Source organism: Saimiri boliviensis, chromosome 15, assembly GCF_048565385.1.
Source record: "Saimiri boliviensis isolate mSaiBol1 chromosome 15, mSaiBol1.pri, whole genome shotgun sequence".
NCBI classification, from domain to species: Eukaryota; Metazoa; Chordata; class Mammalia; order Primates; family Cebidae; genus Saimiri; species Saimiri boliviensis.
Genome location: NC_133463.1, coordinates 43,931,479 through 43,958,620, shown reverse-complemented (window position 1 = coordinate 43,958,620; position 27,142 = coordinate 43,931,479). Strand labels below are relative to the sequence as shown.

Below are 27,142 nucleotides of genomic sequence, written 5' to 3'. Positions count from 1 at the left end.
ATTTATTGGATACCTGCCATGTGCCAGGCATAGCTCTATGCCCTTGGGATGTAGCAGTGAGTGAACAAAATAATTCAAAATCCTGTGACTGTGAAATTTAAAGCAATATCAGATGATGACCATTGTGTGGTTCCTACATGCCAGATCACATACTTAGTTATTTGCAATTATTATTGAACTGAATGCCCAACAACCCTGTTTGAAAACTGAGCATCTTAGGCCAGGCACGGTGACTCATGCCTGTAAACCCAGCACTTTGGGAGGCCAAGGCAGGTGGATCATCTGAGGCCAAGAGTTCAAGACCAGACTGACTAACATGGCAAAACCCCATCTCTACTAAAAATACAAAAATTAGCCAGGTGTGGTGGTGGGCACCTATAATCTCAGCTACTTGGTTGTCAGAGGCAGCAGAATTGCTTGAACCCGGGAGGCAGAGTTGCAGTGAGCCAAGATCACGCCATTGCACTCCAGCCTTGGCAACAAGAGCAAAACTCGATCTCAAAAAAAAAAGAAAAAAAAAAAAAGCAGGTGCAGTGGCTCACACCTGTAATCCCAGCACTTTGGGAGGCTGAGGCAGGCAGATCATGAGGTTAGGAAATCAAGACCATACTGGCTAACACAGTGAAACCCTGTCTCTACTAAAAATACAAAAGCCGGGCATGGTAGCACGTTCCTGTAATCACAGCTACCCAGGAGGTTGAGGCAGGAGAATCACTTGAACCCAGGTGGTGGAGATTGCGGTGAGCCGAGATCCCGCCACTGCACTCCAGCCTGGATGACACAGTAAGACTCTGTCTCAAAAAAAAAGAAAGAAAGAAAGAGAGAAAAAAAGGAAAGAAAGAAAGACAAAGAAAGAAAGAAAGAAAAAAGAAAGAAAGAGGAAAGAAAGAAAACTGAGGCACTAACACACTTGCCAAAGATCACACAGAAAATCTAAGGCTTGTGGCCTTGTGTTTATGTTTATTATTGTTGTTATTTATTTATTTTGAGAGGGAGTCTTGCTCTGTCACCCAGACTGGAGTACAATGGCACCCTGATTTCGGCTCGCCACAATCTCTACCTCCCCATTCAAGCAATTCTCCTGCCTCGGTCTCCCAAGCAGCTGGGATTACAGGTTTGTGCCACCATGCCCGGCTAATTTTGTATTTTTAGTAGAAACGGGGTTTCTCCCTGTTGATCAGGCTGGTCTTGAACTCTCAACCTCAGGTGACCCACCCTCCTCAGCCTCCCAAAGTGCTGGAATTACAGGCTCAAGCCACTATGCCAAGCCTATTATGGTATTTTAAAAATTATCTGTCCTTTCCAACTAAAATGTATGCTCCATGAGAACAGGGAGTGTGTCTACTTGTTCATCACCATAACCCTGGGTCCTGAAAGCTGCCACTAGATTCTCCAGAAACCCCTGGTTAAATGACTTAAGCATAATGAAATAAATGAGCAGAGAGTTGAACTCTAGACTAATTGACACCAAAGCCTTTCTCATCAATGTCTCTACTGCCTGCATAAGTGTCCAGAAAACAGGAAGCAACCCCTTCCTGGATGGCTCAATTGAATTATTTCAGAGCTATGTTGGTTCTACTTTTTTAAAGAGTAGGCAAAGAAAATGAGTCTAAAATGAACAAGATCTGATTCTGTAGAAGATTTAAAAATCTTTAAACAGATTCTCCTTTGCCAATTCTCCTGAGTTTTACCACTAGAGAAAACTGGGAGACTCCAGAGTGCCTTCACCCATGGAGGAATGTATTCCCCTGAAAGGGCCATTCATTCTCTCAGGCTGGAGAGTGGAGCTGGACAGAATGGAGCTGCCCTTTCACTTGCTGAGACAGCTGCTGTGAGTAGACTCTCATGCCAGTATAAATGGGTTCATTTCCTTGGTAATATTTTGTTATTTATTTTATAGTAGTTATTTCTTCGATTATATGGTCTATACCATTATTTGCCACTAACCTAGTGACTTAAAAGTATGATAGCTGTCATTCAGATTTATTAACCTTTCTTTATATGTTTAAAAGTCATTAGAAGTATACTGGCTTAAGCTAATAGCAGATTAGTAAATATTGAAACTTGCCATTTGAAGTGTTTTCTGGCTAGAATAAATGTTTGTTCAGGTTGTAAGCCCTGCCTCGGTAATCACTAGGTAAAAATGTGGGAGCAACTTCCAGTGCTGAAACAAGCAGGAAAAATTACCAGGTGCAGGAACGAGTTTTATGGTGGATCTCTCTCAACCTGTTATTTAGGTTTATATTTTAAAGAGGAATTATCTATGCCTGTTCCTGTTACAACAGACACAGTAAAACAAACCAAAAGGAGGAAACAGAACAGAGATTATTTCAGGACAACAGTCATAAAAATAAAGTCAAATAGGGTGATCCCAAATATCATAAATCAGGAGGCCTAGCCTGTCATCCGAACTTTATTAAAATCAGAGGGGTGATTCTCCTCTCCTGTTAAGTCTTTTCTGTACAAGGAGTTTTGAAAAATAAATTTGCCAAATGATTTCTTGCAGCTCTTCCTTCATGTCGTCTGATTGTTTCCTCCATAGTCAAATTGTGCTGATAGCCAACATCTTAGGTCCAGATATCAGTTCCCAGTGGGTTTAAATGCTTTTAGTCACTTTATTTTTTTGAGACAGAGTCTCACTCTGTCACCCAGGCTGGAGTGCAGTGGCGGGATCTCAACTTACTGCATTTCCATCTCCTGGTTCAAGCAATTCTCCTGTCTCAGCCTCCTAAGTAGCTGGGATTACAGACATCTATCACCATGCTCAGCTAATTTTTTGTGTTTTTAGTAGAGATGGGGTTTCACCATTTGGCCAGGCTGGTCTTGAACTCCTGACCTCAAGTGATCTGCCCACCTTCGCCTCCCAAAGTGCTGGGATTAGAGGCCACTGTGCCTGGCCTCAGTCACTATTGTTATTTTATACATAACTTTCTTGACAAGCCTTTCTTCAAGAGGATGGATCCACACTAAGAGATCCCCAAAGGAGGATCTTTTACCTCTGATCTAATCTTTTTGCATTTCTGCATTCACCTCTTTTCCCATAGTGTCACCTTTCACCTCAGCAGAAAATCTCAATCTTCCTAATTCTCTCCTCCCAAACTCAGGTGCTGATTCCAGTTATCCTCTAGACATCTCTACTTGGACTTCCTATTTTGCTTGAAGCTCAACATGCCCCAAAAAGAACTCATCCCCAAATCTGCTCCTGTGTCACTGTCTCCCTAATCTTTGCCAAAATCCCATGGATGATATCTCCACCAAGAGTTTTGGATCTGTCCTTATCCTGTGAGTTTCTGTTCTGCCTACAGCCAGGTTTCCCTCACTCATTCTTTCTTGGACTACCATAAGTCTTTTAACTGGCTTTAGTTATTTCCAAATACACTCCTGTCTGCATGCTGCTATTCAACAATCTAAGTCCTGTGGGATAGCTGCTGTCAATCTCTCCACTGCTCAACAGCCTTGGCCCTTGGCAAATTAGAGAGAAACTCCTTAGCCCAGCCTGGCATCCAAGACCCTGCACAATAGGGTCCCTCCCAAGGACTTATGCTGCATGCTCCTTAGATCAGAGTTCTCACCTTTCCCTAAACTAATCAGTCCTTCTCTGTCTCCCAGGGTTTTCTCTGGGTGTTTCCTCTTCATGGTATGCCAGTCCCACCTCCAGCTTTCCAGATTTCATCCATTCTTTATGGCCTTAGATTCAAAAGCCAACTTTTCCATGGAGAATTTCCAATTCCTCCCTCGAGTTTTCCTTACAAATCTTTGTTTTATTTTGTTTTGAGACGGGGTCTCACTCTGCTGCCCAGTCTGGAGTGCAGTGGTAAGATCATAGCTCACTGCAGCCTACACTTCCCAGGCTCAGGCAATTCTCCTGTTTAGCGTCCTGAATAGCTGGGACCACAGGCACATGCCCCACACCTGGCTAGTTTTAAAAATTATTTGTAGAACTACGTGTCTCCCGAGGTTGTCGGGGCTAGTCTCAAACACCTGGTTCCATGTGTTCTGGAACACTGTCGGCTGGGCTTCACCCTACCAAGAGCAGCTTTATAATAATTGGGTAAGAATTGGGCTATTTTGTTCCAGCTGAAACCTTAGAGCCTGATTAATATAATCGGGCAGTATCTTTTAGTGCTCCATCAGTCAGCACAGTGCTTATCAAACTGCTTCTAAATTCTAAGATAAGTATTAAGCAAAGGGACCCATCTAAAGACAAGATCCTTCAGTTCAACCAAGGTTCTGAGCGCCTGTTTTCCGGAGGTATGGGCAGGGCACTGCAGGGGTCTGGAGATGGGAAGGCTGAGTGCTCTCCCTCTGGATAATTATAGTTAATAAAAGCAGCATTTAGTGAGCACCTGGCAGTTAATATACATGTTTTAATTTAACCTGGGCTCAATCAATCCTCCTACCTCCACTTCCCAAGTGCTGGAATTACAGGTATTAGTCACCACACTGGCACCTCCAAATCTTTATAGCACATTATTGGTTTTATTCCATCAAACTTTCCTTATATTCTTCTTCTATGTATTATATAGCTAATTAAATTAAATCATGTATATTAACTGCCAGGTTCTCACTAAATGCTACTCTTATTAAACATTATTATCCAGAGAGAGAGAGAGCACTCAGCCTCCCCATCTCCAGACCCTGCAGTGCCCGGCCCATACCTCCAAAAAATAGGTGCTTGACTGAACCGAAGGACCTTGTCTTTAGGTGGCTCCCTTTGTTTAATACTTATCTCAGAATTTAGAAGCAGTTTGACAAGCACTGTGATAACTAAAGGATATTCCTGCATTAAATTAAGCAGGCTCTAGGGTTTCAGCTGGACCAAAACAGCCCAATTCTTACTCAATTATTCTAAAGCTGTTCTTGGTATGAAGCCCAGCTGACAGTGTTCTGGAAAACATCGAACCATGTTACAACCAGGTATCCAGAAAAGTGCAAGCCCAGCAAATGCAGTGACATCCAGCCTCTTCAATTCTGAATTCCTAAGGCAGAAAGTAGCATCTGGCTACATCCACTAATGTCTCCCTGAGGTTAGCTGAGAGGTCTCAAATTCTGATCCCACTGGAGGTTCTTCGTGGGAATGACTGGGGAGAGTAATACAAGATAAGAAGATGTGGTTTACCTGGCTTGGCCGTAACACACGAGCACTTCTCAGGTAAATCAGACAGTCTCTCTAGGTTGTATTGAGGCAGGAATATAGGGTCTGGAGAAAGGGAATATAAGGCCAACTCACACTTCAGCGGTAATAGGAAATATCCTGTCTACAGTGCATACACCATAAATGACTTTGTACCTTTACTTCATCTTGTCCATTTACATAGGGTGTACCCCAAGTAACCAAGGGAATCCTCTCAGGGATATTTAAGCTCCCCATTTTAACAGAGCCTTTGAGCCCCTATACTCAGGCCCATTCCCACACTGTAGAGTGTACTTTCATTTTCAACTAAAACCCTCCATTCTTTCCTTGCTTTGTTTGTGGGTTTTGTTCAAGTCTTTATTCAAGATGCCAAGAAGCTGAACACTTTCCACCACTAACAGTGTGATTCTCGAGCTCAACCCCATTTATGGTGATTCTCACAGGCAGGGTGGTTGTACTACAACCAGCAGACAGAAAATGGAAAGTGAGTTTCCCCTTACGGAAACATACTAAAACAATCTAGGGGAGGCCTTCACCCCCAGGAATTCTCAGAATTCGTCTCTAAAGCTGTGATAAATGAATGCCTTCATAGGGATTAGCTAGTAGGTAACAAAGATGACTAAGGTGGAAAGGCTTGTGGCCAAGCAAGGGTACAAAAGAGGATAAGGATTTGTCCTGTTATCCACATGATTGTTTCACATGAGCTTTCTAGCAAGTACGTGTACCATTAATTGAATGAAGAGCAACAAGGAAGTACAGTTATTTGTTATTTTTTAAGAAACAGTGTCTCACTCTGTCATCTAGGCTGAAGTGCAGTGGTGCCATATAAGTCACTGTAACCTCCAACTGCTGGGCTCAAGCCACCTTCCCTCCTCAGCCTCCTTAGCTAGGACTACAGGTGCATGCTGCCACACTCATCTAATTTGTAAAATTTCATATAGATGGGGTCTTGCTGTGTTGCCCAGTCTGGTCTCAAAATCCTGGCCTCAAGTGACCCTTCTGCCTCAGCCTCCTAAAGTTCTGGCATTACAGGCAGGAGCCACTGCACCCAGCCAACAGTTACCTTTTGATGGAAAAGTAAAAAGTCATTCACTGGTTAACAAACACAATAGTTTTCTAATTCAAATGCAAACACAATCGTTTTCTAATTCACATGCATGACTTCCTCTAACCTACCTACACAAACATACATACACACAATATATGCACACACCCACACATACACACACACCCACACACACTTGGCCTTCTCCAGATTTGCCAAGGGTGTTTACTCTGCACCAGTTGCCAAGAATACCTTGTTCTCTACAGAAGTTTAGTGTAATAACTATTTTTCTATTTGCCTGGCTATCTACTTGCCTGTTTCTTGCCATGTTCCAAAAAGGACTTAAGATGGCTTATGTGGATATGTCACATGACAAGAACTTAAATTAGAAGTGAAATGAAAATAGAAATAAAAACAAACCAAAGGTAAACCCACAACAGACAGGAAAATAACTAAAAATCATGCTCCACACATCTGCTACTAGTGAACCACAAATTCACCTCTAAGCTTTCCAGTGGCCAAATTTGAAGAGAATCCTAGTCAATTACATAATTCCTCTCCATACGAGGGATTTCCAAACTTTGTGTACATCAAAATCACCTGAAGAATTTATAAAACTAGAATCACTGAGGCCCCCACTTAAAGATTCTCAAATTCTATAGATCTGAGATGAGGTGCTGGAACTTATAATTTCATCAAGTTCCCACTGATCTCTCAGATGATAACAAAGGAATCACTCAAGACAACAACAGTTATTTTTGATATTAAAATCATATAGGATTTTCTTCCAGGAAGTGACAAAGAGAATCTTATAAGATATAATGGACAGAGATGCGTTTCAGAGGTCACAGGCTGTTGCTTACAATAAGCAATAACCTTCAAGATAGACTTTTACATTAAGCCTTTTTTTGCTATTGTTTTTAAGCTCATCAGCTATCATTAATGTATATTAGTGTATGTTACATGTGGCCCAAGGCAATTCTTCTTCCAATGTGGCCGAGGGAAGCCAAAAGATTAGACCCCCCTAATAAGTTCTCAATATGGTGAAGTTCTCAATATACCTGAATTTTGCATGATCACACGAAGTTACATTCATTTTGATTTTTAGAACAGACAGAAATTTTATTATATTTTTCGTATCTCATATCTGTCACTTTGAATCTGAAGTGAATCTGCAAGACTTCGGGGTTCTTCATAGTTTGGCTTTAAAAAAAACAAATCAAGTACTAGATGGTCTGGTCTTTAGCTTTTCTGGGAAACTTGGGGCAGTTCTAGACAATCTGTTATTTGTAGGCATGCATAAATTATGGCTCTCAAACCTGGGTACAAGATGGCATAAGAGAGGCGTCATTAGATATTGACACCTCAAGTACTTAACAAATATTTATAGAGGGCTTGTTGATAACCAGGCACTGCACCGTATGTTGAGAATACAAGAATGAGCAAAGGAGTGCCTCCATTCTCCACGGTGTTCACAGGACTGTCTTTACCTACAGGAGGCAGTTATAACACAGCAGATGAGCTGTCTGGATGAAGAAATGCAGAGCACTCAGGAGAGGAAATACAGCCACACTTCAGAGGTCACAGGATTCTTGGAGGAAGTTAAAAGTAAGCTAAAACCAAACGTGGGTAGTATGTAAATAGATATTAAACGTGTAAAGGTAGGTGAAGCCTGAGTTAAAATGGAGTTCAAAGGGGAAGGTAGGAGAGAGTCTTACTAAAAATAGAGCAAAATGAGCTAGCTTGTTGTGGAGGTTCATAAGCTAGAAGAAAGCATGATGCAGAAGCTGAAAAAAATCCAACCCGACCTCTACATGAGTATGTGAGGCTGGAGGTGAAAAGTATGAGAGAAAAGGAGGGGGAACCAGATCATGAATGGCCTTCTAATCCAAATTAAGGAATTCAGACTTTATCCCAAGAAAACTGAGAAACCATTAGGTTGGTGATCATATGTTTGCATTTAGAAGGATTACTTGAAACTCTACATCCCTCACAACTGGCCGGGCGTGGTGGCTCGTGCCTGTAACCCCAGGACTTTTCAGGCTGAGGCAGGAGGATCATTTGAGACTAGGAGTTTGAGATCAGCCTGGGGAGCACAGAAAGACCCAGTCTCTTAAAAAAAAAAAAAAAAAAAAAAAAAAAATTAAAAATTAGCCTGGTGTTGTGGTGGCACGTGTCTGAGGTCCCAGCTATTTGGAAGGCTAAGCAGAGAAGGTCAGTAGGCCAACTGAGTCTACGAATTCGAGATTAGTGAGCTATGATGGCACCACTGCATCTAGCCTGAGCAACAGAGCAAAACACTCATTCATTCATTCATTCATACACACATATATAAAGTATTTAAAAATAAAATAAAACAAATCCCCCACACCTCACCTGTATGTGTAAGGCAGATGAGTGATGTTGCCAACTCTGAGGTAGCTGGATGAGCTGCTGCTACTTTGAGGTCAGGGATATGAAGGATTTTTTTTACCAGTTACGAAAGACTAAATCAATGACAATGTTGTTACGTTGTTCCTCAACATAGTCATGTATACTTCTCTCATACTGTTTCTCACATGCCCCACCTCCATTACTTCATCATCCAAGCCGTTTCTGAGGAAAAAGAACAGGAAAGTGGGCATATAGTAGTATATAAGTGCCCCCTGCCTTGTATCCCTGGAGATACGACCAGCTCCCCCAAAAAGTTAAGCAGGTAAACTTTTTTATTAGAGTCAATTGTTTAACAGGGAATATTGACACATATTGGTGGAAAAGTGTTCGCAGGTGTGATAAAAAAGTATTTTAGTTTCTATGTTTATGATTAATAAACATTTTTTAACAGCTGAACCTTTAAGACAACTGGAATCCAGGCCATAGTGTATACAAGGGGAGTATACATAGTGTATACATAGTGTATACTATGGGTCTGCTGAAGGGAATGTGAGTTAACCCATGACCCGGAGCAATTCAATTTACAAAGAATTCCCTTGGTTTTAATACTATATTATTAAACCCAAATATTGGCTAAAGAGGTTATTTGAAGGAAAAAAAAAGTGTTTCGGAAATGGAAATGCTTAACATGATTCCCCGTGTGTAGTTTGCCATCTAGTGTTAATTTGTGGAAATAAAAATGGCAAGTACGATAATTTCCAAGCAGGCTCATCAGGTGGCAAAGGCATGACTCACAGCAACATTTAAATTTAAAGGTATCAAATCATACCCTAAGACCCTCTGGGGTTTGTTGAGATGGGTGAGTGGGTGAGTTGGCTACTTCTAAGAAGTCAATTACTCCTGGAAAACAAAATAATTCTCAATCCTGGCTGCCTGATATTGTCACATGAAAACTTTAAAAAATATATACAGATGGCGCTGGGCTCAGTGGGTGGCTCACGCTTGTAATCCCAGCACTTTGGGAGGCCAGGGAAGGCTGATCACCTGATCACAGGTCAGGAGATCAAGACCATCCTGGTCAACATGGTTAACCGACCCCTCTCCGTCTCTACTAAAAATACAAAAATTAGCTGTGTGTGGTGGTGCACACCTGTAATCCTAGCTACTTGGAAGTCTGAGGCAGGAGAATTGCTTGAACCCAGGAGGTGGAGGTTGCAGTGAGCCAAGATTGCACCACTGCACTCCAGCCTGGCGACGGAGTAAGACTTCGTCCCCCAAAAAGAAATATATATATGTATATACAGATGGCCAGGCAACTCTCCAAACCTGGTCAGTCAGATCCACTCAGGAGAGACCCCAGACGTGGACGGTTCTGCACACCCCGGGGTGGTTCCCATGTGCAGCTGGAGGGGGAGGATCTCCGGGCAGCAGGGTTAAGACTGCAGACCCTAGCACTATCACTGCAGGAGTGTCACCACTTACCTGTGTCACCTTATCAGGGAAAGTGGGCCATCTCTACAAAAGAAGTTTTGTTTAAATTAGTGGTACCTGCCTGTAGGTCCAGCTACTCAAGAGGCTGAAGTGGGAGGATTGCTGGAACCCAGGAATTCAAGGTTGCAGTGAGCCATGTTCAAGCCACTGCACCCCAGCCTGGGCAACAGAGTGAGACTCCATCTCAAAAAAAAAAAAAAAAAATCTGTTATTGGTAGACTTTTGCACTATTTACGGTTTAGGGCTAATATAACAGAATGCTACTACAAACATAGTTGTATGTGCCTTTTGGTGATATATGTGTGCATTTATGGTGAATAGGTGCAAAGGAATGAAGTTGCTGGGTCCTATGACAAACAGATGATTAGCTTTAGTAGGGACTACCAGAGTTTCCTAAAGTAGTTATACCACGTGCACCCCTGGCAATAGCATATGATATTGGGGGTTTAGTTTTTATGTTCACTGGATTTATTATTTGCTCTAGCCATTCTGATGTATGTAGTGGTATAAGATTATTTCAATTTGCAATTTTGGATGACTAATAACATTGAACACTTTTACATTTGTTTATTGTTTAAATACATCATTTTGCGGCACAGGTATTATTTGCCTATTTTGTGATTGGATCTTTTTATTACTACATAGGAGTTATTTATACTCTCAATATAATTTGTCAGATAGATGTATTGCAAACTCTGTGGGTTGCCCTTCTGACTCTTAATGGTGTATTTTGATGATAGACCTATTAATGCAGACCAATTTATCAGACTTTCTTTAGAATTAGTGCTTTTTGTATTTTGGTTTTTGTATCCTGTCTTTGCCTACCAAGGACAAAAAGATATGCTATCTTCTGGAGGCTTTCTTTTACCTTTCATTTTTAGTTTAGGATTATCTGGAATTGATTTGTGTGCATGGCATGATGGGACAAATATTCTATGTTCTCCTTTAACATGGATATCCAACTGCTCCCATACCACTTACTGAAAAGACAATCATTTTCTTACCACATTGCAATGACATCATTTTCATCAACTAGGTAGTTCTATATTTTGGGGTTTATTTCTGGACACTCTGTCCCACTGGTCTATTTGTCTAGCATTGTGCTAATATCACTGCTTTAAGTGCAGAGCTCTACAGCAAGTCTTGCTATCTAGTGGTCTAGTCTTCTAACATTGCTCTTCTGCTTTAAAACGGTTTTAGCTTTTTTTGGCTCTCTATATTTCAAATAAATTCAGTCCTCTCTGTTTACTCCCTCCCCCAAGCATTATTGGGATTTTATTAAATCTATAGATAAATTTGGGAAGGATTGCCATCTCAGCAATATTGAGTTTCAAACCATAAACATAGTACATTATGCCATTTGCTATGATCTTTTAAAATTTTTCACCATGATATTTTGGTTTTATAGTTTTTCTTGTGGGAGCTTTTGCAGGTCTGTCAGAAGTAATTTCTAAGTATCTGATGGCTTTAAAAAAATATTACTGTAAATGTTGTCCTCACCAAATTCTATCTTAAGTATTGCTAGCTTATACAAATGTAGTTGATTTTTGTACACTGACCTTATCTCTAGTGACATCACTCTGCTGCAGATTCTTTTGGATTTTCTAAGTGAACAATCACAAAGACTATGGAATATTTTTATTTCTAACAAACAGTCAATCCCTCTATTTTGTTTCCCTAATTTGCAGCTAAGGTTATAGATTTCCCTATGGCTAGTACTGTTACCAGTCTCTCACACATTTTAGTACATTTATAAAACAAAGAACCATTAGATAGTTGAGGATGCTCAAAAATGAAAGAACAAATAAAAAATGTAGTCAAAAATGCAAAAGCAACTAAAAACTGAGGAACTTAAAAGGGACAATGCAGGACCTAGAATAATTTTTAAAAATATATAAATGAGTATCATGAGAAGGATAACACAGTAAATGAAATAAGAAGAGAGTTTTTTTTTTTTTTTTTTTTTTAAACTTAATAGGGTTGGAAAATAAAGTTGTGGGGACCTCCTAGAAACTAAAACAGAGATGTGCTTTTTTTGTTTGTTTGTTGAGACAGAGTTTTGCTCTTGTTGCCCAGGCTGGAGTGCAATGGCACGATCTTGGCTCACTGCAACCTATGCCTCTCGAGTTCAGGTGATTCTCCTGCCTCAGCCGCCCAAGTAGCTGGCATTACAGGTGCCCACCACCATGCCCAGTTAATTTTTGTATTTTTAGTAGAGACGAGGTTTCGCCATGTTAGGCTGGTCTCAATCTCCTGACCTCGGGTGATCTGCCTGCCTCGTCCTCCCAAACTTCTGGGATTACAGGCATAAGCCACTGTACCCGGCTGCAAAGAGATGTTTAACAGAGGAAATAAGTTGAGAAATGTACAGGTTTCAACAACTAAATAACAGACGTTCTAGAAAGAGAAGAAAAACACTAAGGAAGAGGGGAAGTTACCACAGAAACAAAACATTAAAGACTGGAGGAATTTCCAGCACAAAAAGACATGAATAACACAAGGAATAAAAAAGACATGTCAATGATCATCATGGGAAAATCAGAAAACTCCAGATAAGGGATAATCCTAACATCTTCCAGATGAGACAATGGAGTGACCGTCAGAACAATGTCTCGCAGCAATGATGAAAGCTCTGAGAGTGAAGCAATGCTTTACAAATGCTGAGGGAAACATTGCTGCAACCTAGAGTTCTAGATGTAGGCAAACTATGAATGAAGCAAGCAGCAATAGACATCTGCTGACATGGGAGATCACAAAAAAATACCTCCCAGGTACCTTTCACAGGAAGCACTTGGAGATGGGCTCATCAAAATGAGCCAAGACAGATCCAGGATATGGAACATTGCAGAGGCAAGCCCTGAAGGATGGTGAGGCACACCCCACCAGCAACCAGTTCAAACAGAAGAACAGGATAAGGGCCCCTAAAGGGCTAACTCTAGAGAGAAAAGAATAGTACTCATAGAACAGAATACTTAAGTATGGTGAACAAATGGAAAATAAAGTAGTTTCACAATCCTGGGAGAAATTTGTTAATTTCAGAAAGTATAAAAAGTTGCTCAGGAAAGAAACTGTAATCATAATACACTACTTGTTAGTTAGCCAGTTAATAAAAGTTGTAAGTTAAACAATGGACATTAACTTTAACAAAAAATTATGTATCACTATTGTAGAAGGATGGAAAGGAGGGAAAAGTAACTCCTGGGGTCCTCTTGCCTAATAAGTTAACTGAGATGAAGTAAAGCCAATAAATAATGATTTAGTAGAACATATCTATCCTTTTCACAGATAGAGGTAAATACCAGGAACAACTGTTAAGAGTTTGAGGAGACGAACTCAGGGGTGGGAAAGAAAGGAACAGGAAAATGCTGGTTTCATTCTGAGCTGTGTAGCAGTATTTGAAATTTTAAACTATGTGTGTGATTAAATAGTAATAAAAACTACGTATTTTTACTAAATGAGGCAGGGTAAACATAGGGAACTGTGGTAAAAGGAAATGGTTTGAAATAATTACTTTTGTTTTCTTCAAACATATTTTAGGCTCTAACAGATGTTAAAATTAAGGACAAACGAGTGACAATAATACACATCCCAGGAAAACTACTGACTTAGACACTGTAAACCAATTCTGGGAATGGCTGGTAATTCATAATAAAGTCAAAGAATTCTTCATAAGCATAGGACAGAATGAATGAATGCAATTTCGTGTAAAAGGCAAGGGACAGGTGTTCAAGTACATATATTTTACATATGTATCTATGTATGTGTACAAATACAGAAAGATGATATACACTGACTATAACATACAAGTGCTAAATCTAACAAGTCCTGTTACTCAAAGAAATACTTTTAAATATTAGATAATTCTCTTGTCAATTATCCTTTTTCAATGTCTAGAGAAATTTCAGACACAAAACATGCAATTGCATTTAGAATAAATAGATATAACAGCTATTATAGAAAAAAAATTTACTTTTTTTGAAAAAGTTGGAAAAATTACAGGCAAAAAAGAATGTAGATTAAGTTATATTTGCAAGTTTCAAATATTTGTAACTCAAAGCAAAACCTCTAAAAGTATGTTGGGTACAATGGCTCACACCTGTAATCCCAGAACTTTGGGAGGCTGAGGTGGGAGGATCACTTGAGCCCAGGAGTTTGAGACCAGCCTAGGCAACATAGAAAGATTCTGTCTCTAAAAAATAAAAAATTGGCCAGGCATGGTGGCATGTACCTGTGGTTCCAGTTACTAGGGAGGCTGAGGTGGGAGGGTATCTTGAACCCAGAAAGTTGAGGCTGCGATGCGTGATGATCATGCCACTGCACTCCTGTTGGAGCAAAAGAGCAAGACTCTGTCTTCAAAAAACAAAACCAAAACAAAACCAAACCTCTAAAAGCAGTTTGAACTATTAACTTTAATAACGTAAATATCATGGCCTGGCTTGGTGGCTCACATCTGTAATCCCAGCATTTTGGGAGGCCAAGGAACCTGGAAAACATTGGAAGACTCCCATCTTTACAAAGGTAAAATTAAAACATCAGCAGGGCACGGTGGCATGAACTTACAGTCCTAGCTACTCAGGATACTGAAGAATGAGGATCACTTGAACCCAGGAATTTAAGGATACAGTGAGCTATGACTGCACCATAGCACGGTCAGAGTGAGACCCTGGGCAAAAGCAAGATACTAAATCTAAAAATAACATTAACAACAACAACAACAACGATAATAATGATTAATAAAAATATCAATTAATTTAAAATTTTATTCATGATCATTTTAATTAAAATAAATGTAATTGAAAAAAGTGTCCTAGAATAATACAGTATCAGATGTTTTAAGTGTTGTGATCAACAGTACAAAATAATAGCACTCAAACCTTAGTATCACACATATTTATTAGATATACACAATAATAAAATCACTCCCTACCTTAAAAACTTTATAGAAGCACTTTTCATTTTACAGCACAAAGCTCATATGAACCTACAATAAGCCTAGTACTCTGTTCACATGCCAAGGGATAAGGCTGAACAATAAATTAACCCTTTTAAAATGTCTACGAACCAGTACAATTTTCTTTCTGAGTTCTGCAGGGCAACAAACCACTAAGAAATATTTTTAAAGGCTGAAGAGAATCCAGCAGCAATGAAGTGAATTAAATAAAGAGACTAAGAGAAAAATAAATAGTTCAATATTAACAATACAGTATATTTGCCAGCATAGTCAAATCAGTGTAAACACCTTTAAAACATGAATACTGGATTTAGTTAAATGTTCTATCTAATTATGTCTGATATCTGATGAGAGTGCTTTTTATTATAGAAATAGTTTCTTCTCTTTTACGCAGAACTTTAAAGCAAATCCAAATAGACAACTTAACTGTTTTGGAAAACGTATTCACTGCATAAATGCCCACAATAAGCAATGCTATCTGGCTGTACGGTAATGTGAAATGGCATGGTAATGTAAAATATAAAAAATTTAACTAGATAACTTTTACTTCAAGCCTGGAGCAAAAATACAGAATGCTGATCTCATTACTTTATGTATCTATTGTAACAACTAGGAATTACTACCTTAAAAATATTCATTCATACAATGTTTTAGTTGCCTAGATATGTATGTAATGGGCCAGGTGTTATATGAATCCTGAAGAATAAAACTAAAAAGGTTCTCTGCAAAGAAAAAAATGTTGGCCTAGGAAGTATTCAGTATATCCTTACAAATTTAATTATATATGGTTCTTAAAACTAAAGAGAAATTTTTTTCCAAACAGTTAACTTTCTAAGTGGGTGTCTCTGCACCTATAAAGTAAGTCAAAATTTCAGAGGACCACAGATATTTAGAAACACCAAATTGACTATTTCAGCTGATGTTAGACTTATCAACTATACTTCCTGGGTATGTTCCCTAAACTACATTCTAACATACACATTTTTTTAAATCAATGAAACAAACATTATGTCAATTCTTACAAACCTAGTCATAGTAAAATATGGAACAAGTGCCAAATTTTCAACCTGGAAAAAGAGAATTTAAACCACGCGTTATCATACTCTTGAAACACATATCCATCGGTGAGTCACCAAATCTAGGGAGAAGCATCTGCAATTGACTATGAGGCTGCTGTAATTAATCTTCATCATCTCGTTGCAAAGGTACTACCTGAATTTCTTTGGCTATTCTTTCCGCTAATATTCTATTATTTGCAGCAATTACTCTTCGTGACATCAAATCAAATGGTCCACCTAAAAGTAAACAAGTATGAAAACTGTTTTAACTGGTACAAAAATAATTCGTATAAAACTAGTACAGCAGTATGTACTATGGTCACGTAACATTTTAATACTTTCAGTTTTCTAAAACAAAAATCTACTCTGCTACATTTCTACAATGTGGAAGCATAGGCAATATATAACTAAGTATCTAAGCATAATTTTTGATTAACTAATGAAGTCCTATCAGTTAGAAAATGTCATATTTTCTCTATTTCTATTTTTATGGATTTTTATTACTTCTTTATTGTTTAAGAATCTACAGACAGAAAATGTAAATCCAGTGCATTTTCATACCATTGTCCTTCCCATTTCCTTATTCCTTTGTTGCCTTTCTCCCAGATCACTGGTGAATTCTTTCAACCCAGATTCACCCTTCGCTTTAAAATTTTCACCATCAGCTCAAAGTAAATATTTCACTTATCTAGTTGCCACACAGAGAGTGATGGTGGAAGAAATCCATCATCAACTATCACCACTGTCACCATTCAAAGAGCTCTGGGTACAAGCTTCAGAATCAGTGACTGTCTAGGCTGAGACTATCCAATCTTTTGGCTTCCCTGGGCCACACTGAAAGAATAAGAATTGTCTTGGCCACATATAAAAGACACTAGCACTAATGATAGCTGATGAGCTAAAAAATTTTTTAAAAACTCATTATGTTTTAAGACAGTTTACAAATTTGTGTTGAGCCACATTCAAAGCCATCCTGGGCTGCATGTGGCCCATGGGATGCAGACTGAACAAGCTTCGTCTAGGCTTTTTCTGCAGCCTTTCAGGAGTACCTGAAACTCTCACTAGAAAAGGATTAGCCATTTACCATTGTAAGTCTCGCATTACCATTAGTTCTTATCCTCACCTCTATCTCCTAATGCTTATTTTGATTTTACACATAAATATATAGCTTGTTTCTGCTTCAAAAGCTGCAGTATAACATATATCAAACAGTTTTTTAAATTCTACATATGGAGAAAAGTCCAACAGAAGTGTGGAGATCTGCTTCATTGTCCATAATTTTACCTGTAACATCCATCAGCACACCACCAGCTTCAGTAACAATAATCCCAGCTCCTGCGACATCCCAGCAGTGAATTCCCATTTCATAATATGCATCTGCTCCTCCAGTTGCCACAAGGCACATATTAACAGCTGCTGTTCCAACACTCCGGATCCTAGCAAATACAATTTAGAAATAAAATTGAAAAAAATAATCCTTCCAAGTAAGATATTCCTCCTTAACTTCACTTTAAGTGTCAATTGAAGAAACTTGGACCAATCTAGAGGATAAAGATTTTAAGAGGTGATATCTAATTGTAAAATAAAAGTATGTATAAATCTAATTATCATGGTATGTTATATAAATCACAAAACTAACCCTCACAAAGCAGTAAGTTAAAAAGTTAAACATTAAAACAATAAATTTTCAGGAAAAAACTGAAAATAATGCTTAATTCAACTATAATAAAATACAAGTATATTAATATTTGTCTAAATCCAGCTATTAAAGCTTATATTATTTTACACACATACAAATATACCCCACAATGCAAATAGTCTCTAGGAGGCGTAAAATACCATGGTATTGGTCATTCCCAATTGGGTTTGCATCATACATCTGCCTAAAGCAACAACAGCACACCAGGCTCTGCACAGACCTAAGCCTGCCTTGGAAAATTACTGCAGGTTTTCCCTCTCATAACACCTCTTCCTTGAAAACAAGTTAAGTTAAATATGAATACGCTTAAAAGGAATTACAGTAATAATTTATTCAGTAAAGAATCATCAATGTTAAAATCAGTGGGTGAAAGTTTGATACTTACAGAGTGTCAAAGTGTCTCTCCACAAGACACATAGTAAGTACAATGGAAAAATACCATCTTTACAATGATCCAGGTTATTATCACTCATAATGGAACAAAAAGAAATGTGCCTGATAAAATGCCCTGAGAAGAACAGAACATTACTTCTGTGGCATTCCTGGCAAAAATGCATAATCACGAGGAAACCAGACAAATTCAAATCAAGAGACAGACTACAAAATAATTGGCCTATACTTTTGAAAAATGTCAAGGTCATAAAAGACAAATACTAAGCAAGTTCTAAATTAAAGGAAATTGATGAGAAATGACAACTAAATACAATGCATGACTCTGGACTGGATGTTGGATTAAAATGTTCAACTTGTGAATAAAGTCTTTATATTAGATTATGTATCCATGTTAATTCCCTTTCCTTTGTCATTGTACTGTGGCTGTGTTAGACAATGTCCCTTTCATTAAAGACATACACACTGAAATGTGTATTTAGAAGACAAACATCATCATGTTTGCAAGTAACTTTCAAGTAACAAACTCCTTCTGCAACTGTTTAAAGTGATGGATATAAGGGAGTGAGTTCTGTATCGTGAGATCTTTCACAGTTTATTTATTTAAAAACATGGGAAACTGCTGAATAATGTGGTGTTATGAATTTTTACATCCCAAAAATTAAAATTAAAAAATATTGCATCTAAGTACATCCTTCAAGTCAAAGAAATTTAAAAAAGGATTAGAATAACATAATGTCATCGATTTGGCATGTTTTCCTTCATATGCTTTTGCTGCACATCAAATTTGAGAAAGCAGTAGTAAGTCCATCAAATTTCCACAGATGTTTGTTTCCCAGATAAATAAAATCAAATTAACTTTCATGGCATTTTTTGAGTTATAAAGAAAAGTGCATTTCCCCACTTTTCACATGAGATATATAATAGCTGATATCTCACATCATAGAATGCAAATAGCAACGTTTTTCATAAGTAATTCCCTGGTATTCTATTCAGATATAGAATCCTAGGCTAGTGTAAAAACAATGATACCTACTAGTGGTGCTTCTGTCACTTCTAATGAGCATGATGGGATTTCAGGCAAGCGGTCTTGCAATCAGGACAAGAATATTCTTTTATGGAAAATATGAACGGATTACCAGATTACTTAACTACCAGGTAATTAAGACTAGGATGTAGATTCTGTACTATGTGTTCTGAATCCTATCTTAGTGTAGTCCTCCTATACAGCTGTGGTCTGCCTATACAGCTAATATGGTATACTGTAAAAAGGATTATGTTTGATGTAACAAAGATTTGAGTTTGCTCTCATGCTCAGCTGCTTAAAAACCATAATCTTGAAGAAGTTTCTTTTCTAAGTTGTTGCTTTCATGTCATCAAATAAGGATTCCAATTTACTTTGGACAACTGTACTAATGACTGCAGCTAATATTTATAAAGCACCTAGCAGAGTGCCTAGCATATAGTGTTCATAATAAAAATAGCTACTTTTATGATAAAATTATTCTCTAAACTGTATCAGAAAATATCATATACCATACATAGTACATTTCATCTACATGAATTCCTGAAAATTAAACAAAGGAAATGGATCCAGAATAATTTACTTTGCCTCATAAATGTTAGTTCTTAGGAAACTATTAGACTGTTTCTGCTTGTTTAAAGCATTCATTCAGATTATAACTCTCTTTAGTTTCATTGCTTGCATAAGTAATTTTGAAATCCCATTGCAAAACTGAAGAATCAGCTGAATGCAAAAGATCATGAAAGAAATCAGTAAGTCAGTATTTCTCCTTAGCAATATTTTCCTGGTTATACTTTTGAAAAAAATCTGAAGTAAAAATTAGTTTTTATTTCATCCAACAGCAAAATTAAAGGTTAAAGCTGTAAACCTCTTGCAGTTCTTTTATGACTAACATAACCATTTTACAGCCCATGGTTAAAGTCTTTGCTTCAAGATAGCATACTGCAGCAGTAAGTTCATTGCCTTTCCCTCAAGGGCATCATTCTGGGAGGTTCTGTAGCTATTTGACCAGACCCTCTTTTACTTTACTCATTACTATAGAGACTACATGTGCAGAGTATATAATTAGTTTGTTCAAACTGTATTTTGAAGATTCTGACTCGTAAGAGAAGTCCAATATTGAAGAGAAATGATCTGGGAGCCAGGATTGTAGTCAATATTTCCATTCACCTATGCGAACTCAAGCAGCCACATCACCTCCTTGAACCTCAGTCAACTCATCTACAAAATAAGGCTAGATTATTAGATGATTTTTGATCAGTTCTAAGACTCTTCTAACTCACTGATGATATTTTCAAAAAGAAAAAGGTAAGAATAGTAGGTGGTGAAAATATTATCTGTGGTTATTCAAAATCCCCAGATTTCTTTCAATAACGGATTTTTATTGTGATTTTTCACATAGACATCTATGGTCAAAGAAATGCTATAAAATATAGCATTAACTATTTTAAAGTTAAGGACCTCAAACCTCTAGCTTTTCTTGAAGATTTAAGGATAAAAATAAGGGTAAATATTTCCTTTTAATTTCTCCATATATAAAACTGTCATTACAGAGAGCCTCTGAGGCTTGGAGAATAATAATGGCATGTCAATTTTTGAAACTTCCTATATATCCTCCTTGAAAATAATAAAATGAAATCAATAAGTAGAACAAATAAAGCCCATAGGACCCATTCCTTCAGCATTTCTAGAAATCTGGAAGCACAAACTCTAACTACCTCTAAGTAGAAGAAAACAAATAAATGAATTTTAACAGAGCGCCAGAAGCCCTAGATGCACAGAGTAGGGGAGAGAAGGCAGAAAAGACTTTGTAAGGAAGAGCAGGGAGGAGCAGAGGACTCACAGGGAACAAAGACAAAACCACCCTCGGAAAAGAGTAAGTGAGACAATAAACACAAAAACACTGAGCACAGACCAGCACTTGTTAATTCATAGTCCTGGCTACAGTAAGGCGCTAGAAAACATGCAGAACCTGACCAGGCAGCTTCACAGAAGCTGTGATGCTGAAGGCGAATCAGATAAAGATAGCAGAGGTGGTACTCCTTGGAAACAAGTAGAGGAAAAGCAGGAACTAAGTGAAAACTTAAGGATCCTGCAGAAATGAATAATAAACAAGAGAAGCCAACTCCATCTACAACCACCAGATATTCATAAAAGAAAATGGACAGAAGGGCACAACTGGCAAAATAAGAAATTCTGAAACCAGGAACCCTGATTACAAAATGAAATGAAACAGAAAAAAGTAGACCACATTCACACAAAACTACTGCAAAACATCAGACACTGTTAATAAAAATGGTTTTGTTTTTTCTTTTTGTTTTTGCTATAAAGTCTCTCCCCAAAACCAACAATGAAGGGGAATAAAATGAATATGAATTCAATCTGAGTTAAATATTTTCAAACAAAAACTTGTGAATACTTTATGTTAAATCAGAGATACAGAAACTAAGAGCAGAAATGGACCAAAACACAAACAAAAAACAGTATGACTGAACTCAGGTAAGAAATGGGGTGGAGAAATAAATAAAAGACAAAATTATGTCAGGAATAAAGAATAAATTACAAGGTACCAATAAATAAACAGATGAAAAGAAAACTTAGTAAAGAGAAATTGGGAAAAGGAATAAAAGAAGTAAAAAGAGACAGACAGACACAAAGTGGATGAAATAAAGACACCAAGGAGATGGAGCATTCCTACTGATGTCTTTAAAGAAAAATATTATAATAGAAGTATACTAGTATGTAAACTACTACATCTTAAGAAAACCTTCCAGAAATTAAAAGGACATGAATCTACATACTGAAACAGGTAACTGACCCAGAATGAACAATTCTAAGATATTTCCTTTAGAAACTGTTAGCCAAAAATTAAGGGGGAAAAAACAGCCTCCAGTTAAAACATAAAATAATGTAAAAGCCAAGAAAAATTAGATTCACATCAGATTTCCCCAAAACAATATACAAAGCAAGGCAACAGTGAAAGAACATTTTCAAGAAATTTATAGGTTCATTAAGGATACTATATCCAGCCAAGCTGTCCTGCAAGTCTCAAGGCCACAGAAAAGCACTTTGCAAAATACCCAAACTCAGGGAAAACTGTGCACATGTGCTCTCCTGCAAGGAATCTACCAGAGGATGAACTTCATCCAATTAAAAAGGTAGCTGGAACACTTCACAGAAGGACTGGGAGCATTTTATAATGTGAAATAAAGAGCTAGGATTCAAAGAGCAGGGTCGTGGGTTGAAAAATATGTAAATATAATATGTTCTGGTAAAGTAGACAGAATGTAACTTTAAAAATGGGATAAAGAACTAGATACAGGGAATGGGAGATAGTTACACAGGCATTAGGTAAAGCCAAGGCATTCTAGATAGTAAATAATTAAGAAAAGAATATTAAAGGTACTGTAAAAAGTTTTATTACAAAAGAAACCCGCTGGAATAAAACATAATCTTTACAAATAAAAAAGAAAGTTTAAAAGAAGCAGAGAAGGCACATCAAATGAACACAGTAACTACAACATCATACAGACAGTAATTATAACACAAAATACAACAGAATTGAGACAAATGCAGTCATATCAATAAATCAATAGGCCTAACCTATCTATTAAAAGAAAAATATTTTCAAATTGACTTATAAAGTGAAATTCCATGAAATACTGTATACAACAGGCACACTTCAAATGCAGTGATTAAAATGACTAAAAATAAAAGGATGGACAAAGATTTATCAGACAAATAAGAACAATAAGAGATTAGGGGGCCAGGCACAGCGGCTCATGCTTGTAATCCCAGCACTTTGGGAGGCTAAAAGGCAGACTGCCTAAGCTCAGGAGTTTGAGACCAGCTTGGGCAACATGGTGAAACCCCATCTCTACTAAAAAATACAAAAAATTAGCCAGGTGTGGTGGCATGTGCCTGTAATCCCAGCTACTCAGGAGGCTGTGGCAGGTGAACTGCTTGAATCTGGTAGGTGGAGGTTGCAGTGAGCCAAGACTGTGCCACTGCACTCCAGCTTGGGCAACAGAGTAAGACTCTGTCTCCAAAAAAAAAAAAAGAAAAGAATTGCAATTCTGATGTCAAAGTAAATTTCAAGCAAAAAAACATGAAACAAGACATAGAACACATAAAAATTACACAATAAACTATGTATGTAACTATTATGAATAGCCATCAAATAATATAGCTTCCACCTACATAAAATAACAGAGTTGCAAGGAGAAATACAGAGAAACACACTGAAAGACTCTGATACATCAGAGACTATCAGTATAAGGCAGGGCAAGTAGACCAAAAAAAAAAAAAAAAAAAAATTAATGAGGTAAATCTTTTGGTTATATATTGAATGTTATACCCTGAAAATAGAGAATTATACCATTTTTCAGTGCATATGAAACTTACAAATATTGATCATAGAATAGGGTACAAAGAAAACATCAGTAGGTTCCAGAAAGCAGAATTATTATAATGTAATAAAACTACAGATTAAAGACGAAATTTTTAAATAAGCAAAAAGGTGTCTGCTATGGCTAAATGTTTGTTCCCTCCAAAACACATGTTGAAACTTAATCACGAATGTGGCAGTATTGGGGGGGTGCTTTTAAGAAGTGATTAGGTCATGAGGGCTTTGTCTTCATGAATGGATTCATCTATCCATAGGTTCATGAATTATAGGTTAAGAGTGAGGTGATGCTGATAACAAATACTTGAAAATGTAGAAGCGGCTTTGAAATGGGTAATGGGTAGAAGATACAAGAATTTGGGGAAGCAGGCTACAAAATACCTGCATTTCCGTGAATAAAGCATTAAGGGAGATTTGGGTGAGGGCTTATCAGAAAAGGCCATGGAAAGTTTGGAACACCTTGGAGGTTGGGTTAGGTCGCTCTGGCCAGAATGCTGATAGAAATCGGAACAGTATTCTGATTCAGTCTCAGATAAAACTGAGGAACAAAGTATCCTGGAGGAAGGGCCATCCTTGTTATAAAACAGCAAAGAACTTGTCCGAACTGTGTCCATGACTGAGGGTTTCTTGAAAGCCTAAACCTAAAAGTAAAAAATTAGGGTATCTGGCAGAAGAAATTTCTAAACAAATTATAGAAAGAGCTGCTTGGTTAATTTTGGCCACTTAAGCTGAGATTTGCAAGCAAAGGAGTAATTTAAAAACAAATTTATAATTAAAAGGGAAGCAGAGTAGCCAGATGCAGTGGCTCACGCCTGTAATCCCAGCATTTTGGGAAGCCAACTTGGGCAGATTGCTTGAGCCCAGGAGTTGGAGATCAGCCTGGACAGCATGGCAAAATGCCATTTCTACAAAAAACACCAAAAATACAAAAATTCACTGCATGTAGTCATGCAAACCTATGGTCCCAGCTACTTGGGAGGCTGAAGTGGGAGGACTGCTTGAGCCCAGGAGGTTGAGGCTGCAGTGAGCTATAATCGTGCCACTGCAAGCCAGCCAGGGCAACAGCATGAGACCCCATCTCCAAAAAACAAAACAAAACAAACAAACAAACAAACAAAGGGAAGCAGAGCAGAAAAACTTGGAAAATTCTCAATCTGGCCAAGTAAAGAGTGAAAAAGTGTGTTCAGAGGAGGAAACCAAGGGCTAGCCAGGAACCATTTGCTAAACAGATTAGCACAGCTACAAGGGAGCCAGGTGTTATTTCTAAAGACAATTAAAGAAAGAACCTGAAGGCATTTAAGAGATCTTCAAGACTGTCCCTCCTTCTACTGGTCCACAATGGGCCTGCCCTTATCAGGGCAGACTTGTTTCATGGAACAGGCCTGGACACTCTCCAATGCCGGCTGCCCAGAGCTACCAAAGACTGTGCTCCCTGCAGCCCAGCCAAGATCAAGTGATCCCAGGTGTGAGTTATACCACATCTCTACAAGCTGTAAGTTGTAAATCTTGGCAGCATGACACTAATTCTTCAAGCTTGCAGAAAGCAAGAGCTGTGGAGGCTTTCCAGCCTCCACTTGGCCTCAAAGATTGTCCTGAGAAGCCTGGGAGCCCAGGAAGAGACTTGTCTCAAGGGCAGAGCCACAGTCGAACTGTGGGGGTAGAGGTAGCAGAGAATCTCCACCGATGTAAAGCCTAGCAGAGTCCAGGAAGTAAGGCCACCACAGAGAGGCCCCACAAGGGTAATGCCTGACTAGCAGAACCATGAAAGCAGGACCACCACCAAGACCTCAGAACTGTGGAGTCACTAGCCACACGCAAGGTACACCTTGGAAAGCTTCAGGCATTGGACTCCAGTCCGTGCCAGTAGATATATGGGCTATACCTGCAAAGCCACAGGGGCATGGCTGCCAGAGGCCTTTACCCAGCCCTCGACCCCCATAGTGTCCATGAGGGGGTACATGTAGTCAAAAGTGATTATTCTTCAGCTTTAAGATTGCATGTCTGCCCTGCTGGGTTCTGGACTTGTCTAGGGCCTGTTCTTTCTTTTTGCCTAATTTTCCATTTTGCAATGGGAATGCTTGTCGTATGCCTGTGTTACTACTGTATCTTTGAAACAGATAGCTTTTTTTGATTTCACAGGCTCACAAATGAGACTCTGGACTTTAAAATTTTTAAGTTCATGATAGAACAAGTGAATACTTTGGGATCCTGGGGATGGAATGAGTGTATTTGTATGTGAAAAAGACAAATCTAGGGGTTCCAGGGGTGGAATGCTGTGGTTTGAATGTTTGTAGTGTCCAATACTCATGCTGAAATTCATCCCCAGTCTAGCAGTACTGAGAGGTGGGGTCTCTAAGAGGGCTATGCCCTCATGAATGGATTAATCCACTGATGGTTAATAGATTAATGGGTCATCATAGGACTAGGACTGGTGACTTTATAAGGAGAAAAACAGACCTGGGCTAGCATGCTCAGCCCCACTATGTCATACATGCTACTGCAGGACTCTACAAAGACTCTCTGCCAGCAAGAAGGCCCTCATCAGATGCAGCCCCTTGACCTTGGACTTCTGAGCCTCCTTAACTGTAAGAAATAAATTCCTTTTCTTTATACATACACATTACCCAGTTTCAGGTATTCTATTGTGAACAACAGAAAATGGACTAAGACAGACTCTCCTTGTAAAAATGTAAGAATATAACTCTTCAGTGAAAGAGGAAATACAAGCAAATTACAGAATTTATGAAAATAATGATAATGAAAATAGTAAGAATCAACATCTTTGGGATACAATGAAAATAATGATCAGATGAAAATTCATAGCCAAAATACTTACATCAATAAACCTAAAGGAATTTAAATAAATTTTCTAATCAAAAAGGAAAAAAGGAAACAAAACCAAAAGAAAGCACAAGGATGAAAATAATGTGCAGAAAAAAAAAAACAGGTAAAATTAAAATCCTGGTTGAGAAAAAAGAACAAGGAAAAAAACACAAATAGACAAAATAAGAAGTGATGAGGGGGAAATAACTGCTGATACAGAGAAGCCAGAAATTAATTATAAGAGTCTCTCTTGTAGAATTCTGTGCAAATAATTTGAAAACATAAAGGAAGTCAGTAATTTCATAGGCAATGAAAATGTTCCAGATCAAAGGAGGCTAAAGAGACATGATAACTAAAAGTAACGCTGACTCTAGACTGAATCCTACTCTATAAGAAGACAAATGTTATAAAGAACATTAGTAGATCAACCGACAAAACTGAATATGGATGACAAATTAGATTAAAAGTGTATTTATGAAATCAATGGTTTCCTAAATGGTTTCATGGTATGGAACAGAATCTCCCTATTCTTCAGAAACCATGATGTATGTAATTTACTCTAAAACGATAAAGGGAAAAAAAGCGTGTGTATGCACACACACATACACAAAGAGAGACAGCATAAAGGTAAAGAGCTTACCCATGAACAGGAATGCAAAAAAGCTTTTCCAAATTAGAAAGAACAATTCTTACAGTCTCTGGTGTTCTGGAAGAGCCCAACTCAGTCACCAAGAGTGATTTGGTAATAT

At 38.1% G+C, this 27,142-nt stretch overlaps 1 protein-coding gene and 1 long non-coding RNA gene across 15 annotated transcripts in view; one reads left to right on the top strand and one right to left on the bottom strand.

Annotated features, from left to right (window-relative positions):
- The window catches only part of IMPA1 (inositol monophosphatase 1), a 63,809-nt gene that overhangs the window by 20,669 nt on the left and 15,998 nt on the right, over positions 1 to 27,142 (bottom strand). For 8 of the 14 annotated variants that reach the window (XM_074386941.1, XM_074386942.1, XM_074386943.1 and 5 more), the window contains exons 7-12: positions 27,034 to 27,142; positions 17,337 to 17,488; positions 16,207 to 16,289; positions 14,272 to 14,365; positions 8,556 to 8,774; positions 5,120 to 5,200 (exon numbers count right to left, since the gene is read on the bottom strand). In XM_074386941.1, the coding sequence (XP_074243042.1) occupies positions 8,752 to 8,774; positions 14,272 to 14,365; positions 16,207 to 16,289; positions 17,337 to 17,488; positions 27,034 to 27,142 (461 nt within the window). In that variant the 3' untranslated portion in view covers positions 5,120 to 5,200; positions 8,556 to 8,751. Of the gene's footprint in view, positions 1 to 5,119; positions 5,201 to 8,555; positions 8,775 to 14,021; positions 14,366 to 14,603; positions 16,290 to 17,336; positions 17,489 to 27,033 lie in introns of those variants that run through there. The other 6 variants (XM_039464533.2, XM_010350888.3, XM_074386950.1 and 3 more) reach the window with 5 other exon arrangements.
- On the top strand, positions 1,575 to 27,039 carry LOC141581458 (uncharacterized). Its single transcript, XR_012514099.1, has 3 exons — positions 1,575 to 1,831; positions 7,676 to 7,787; positions 26,074 to 27,039. It is a non-coding gene; the product is annotated as an uncharacterized LOC141581458 (long non-coding RNA).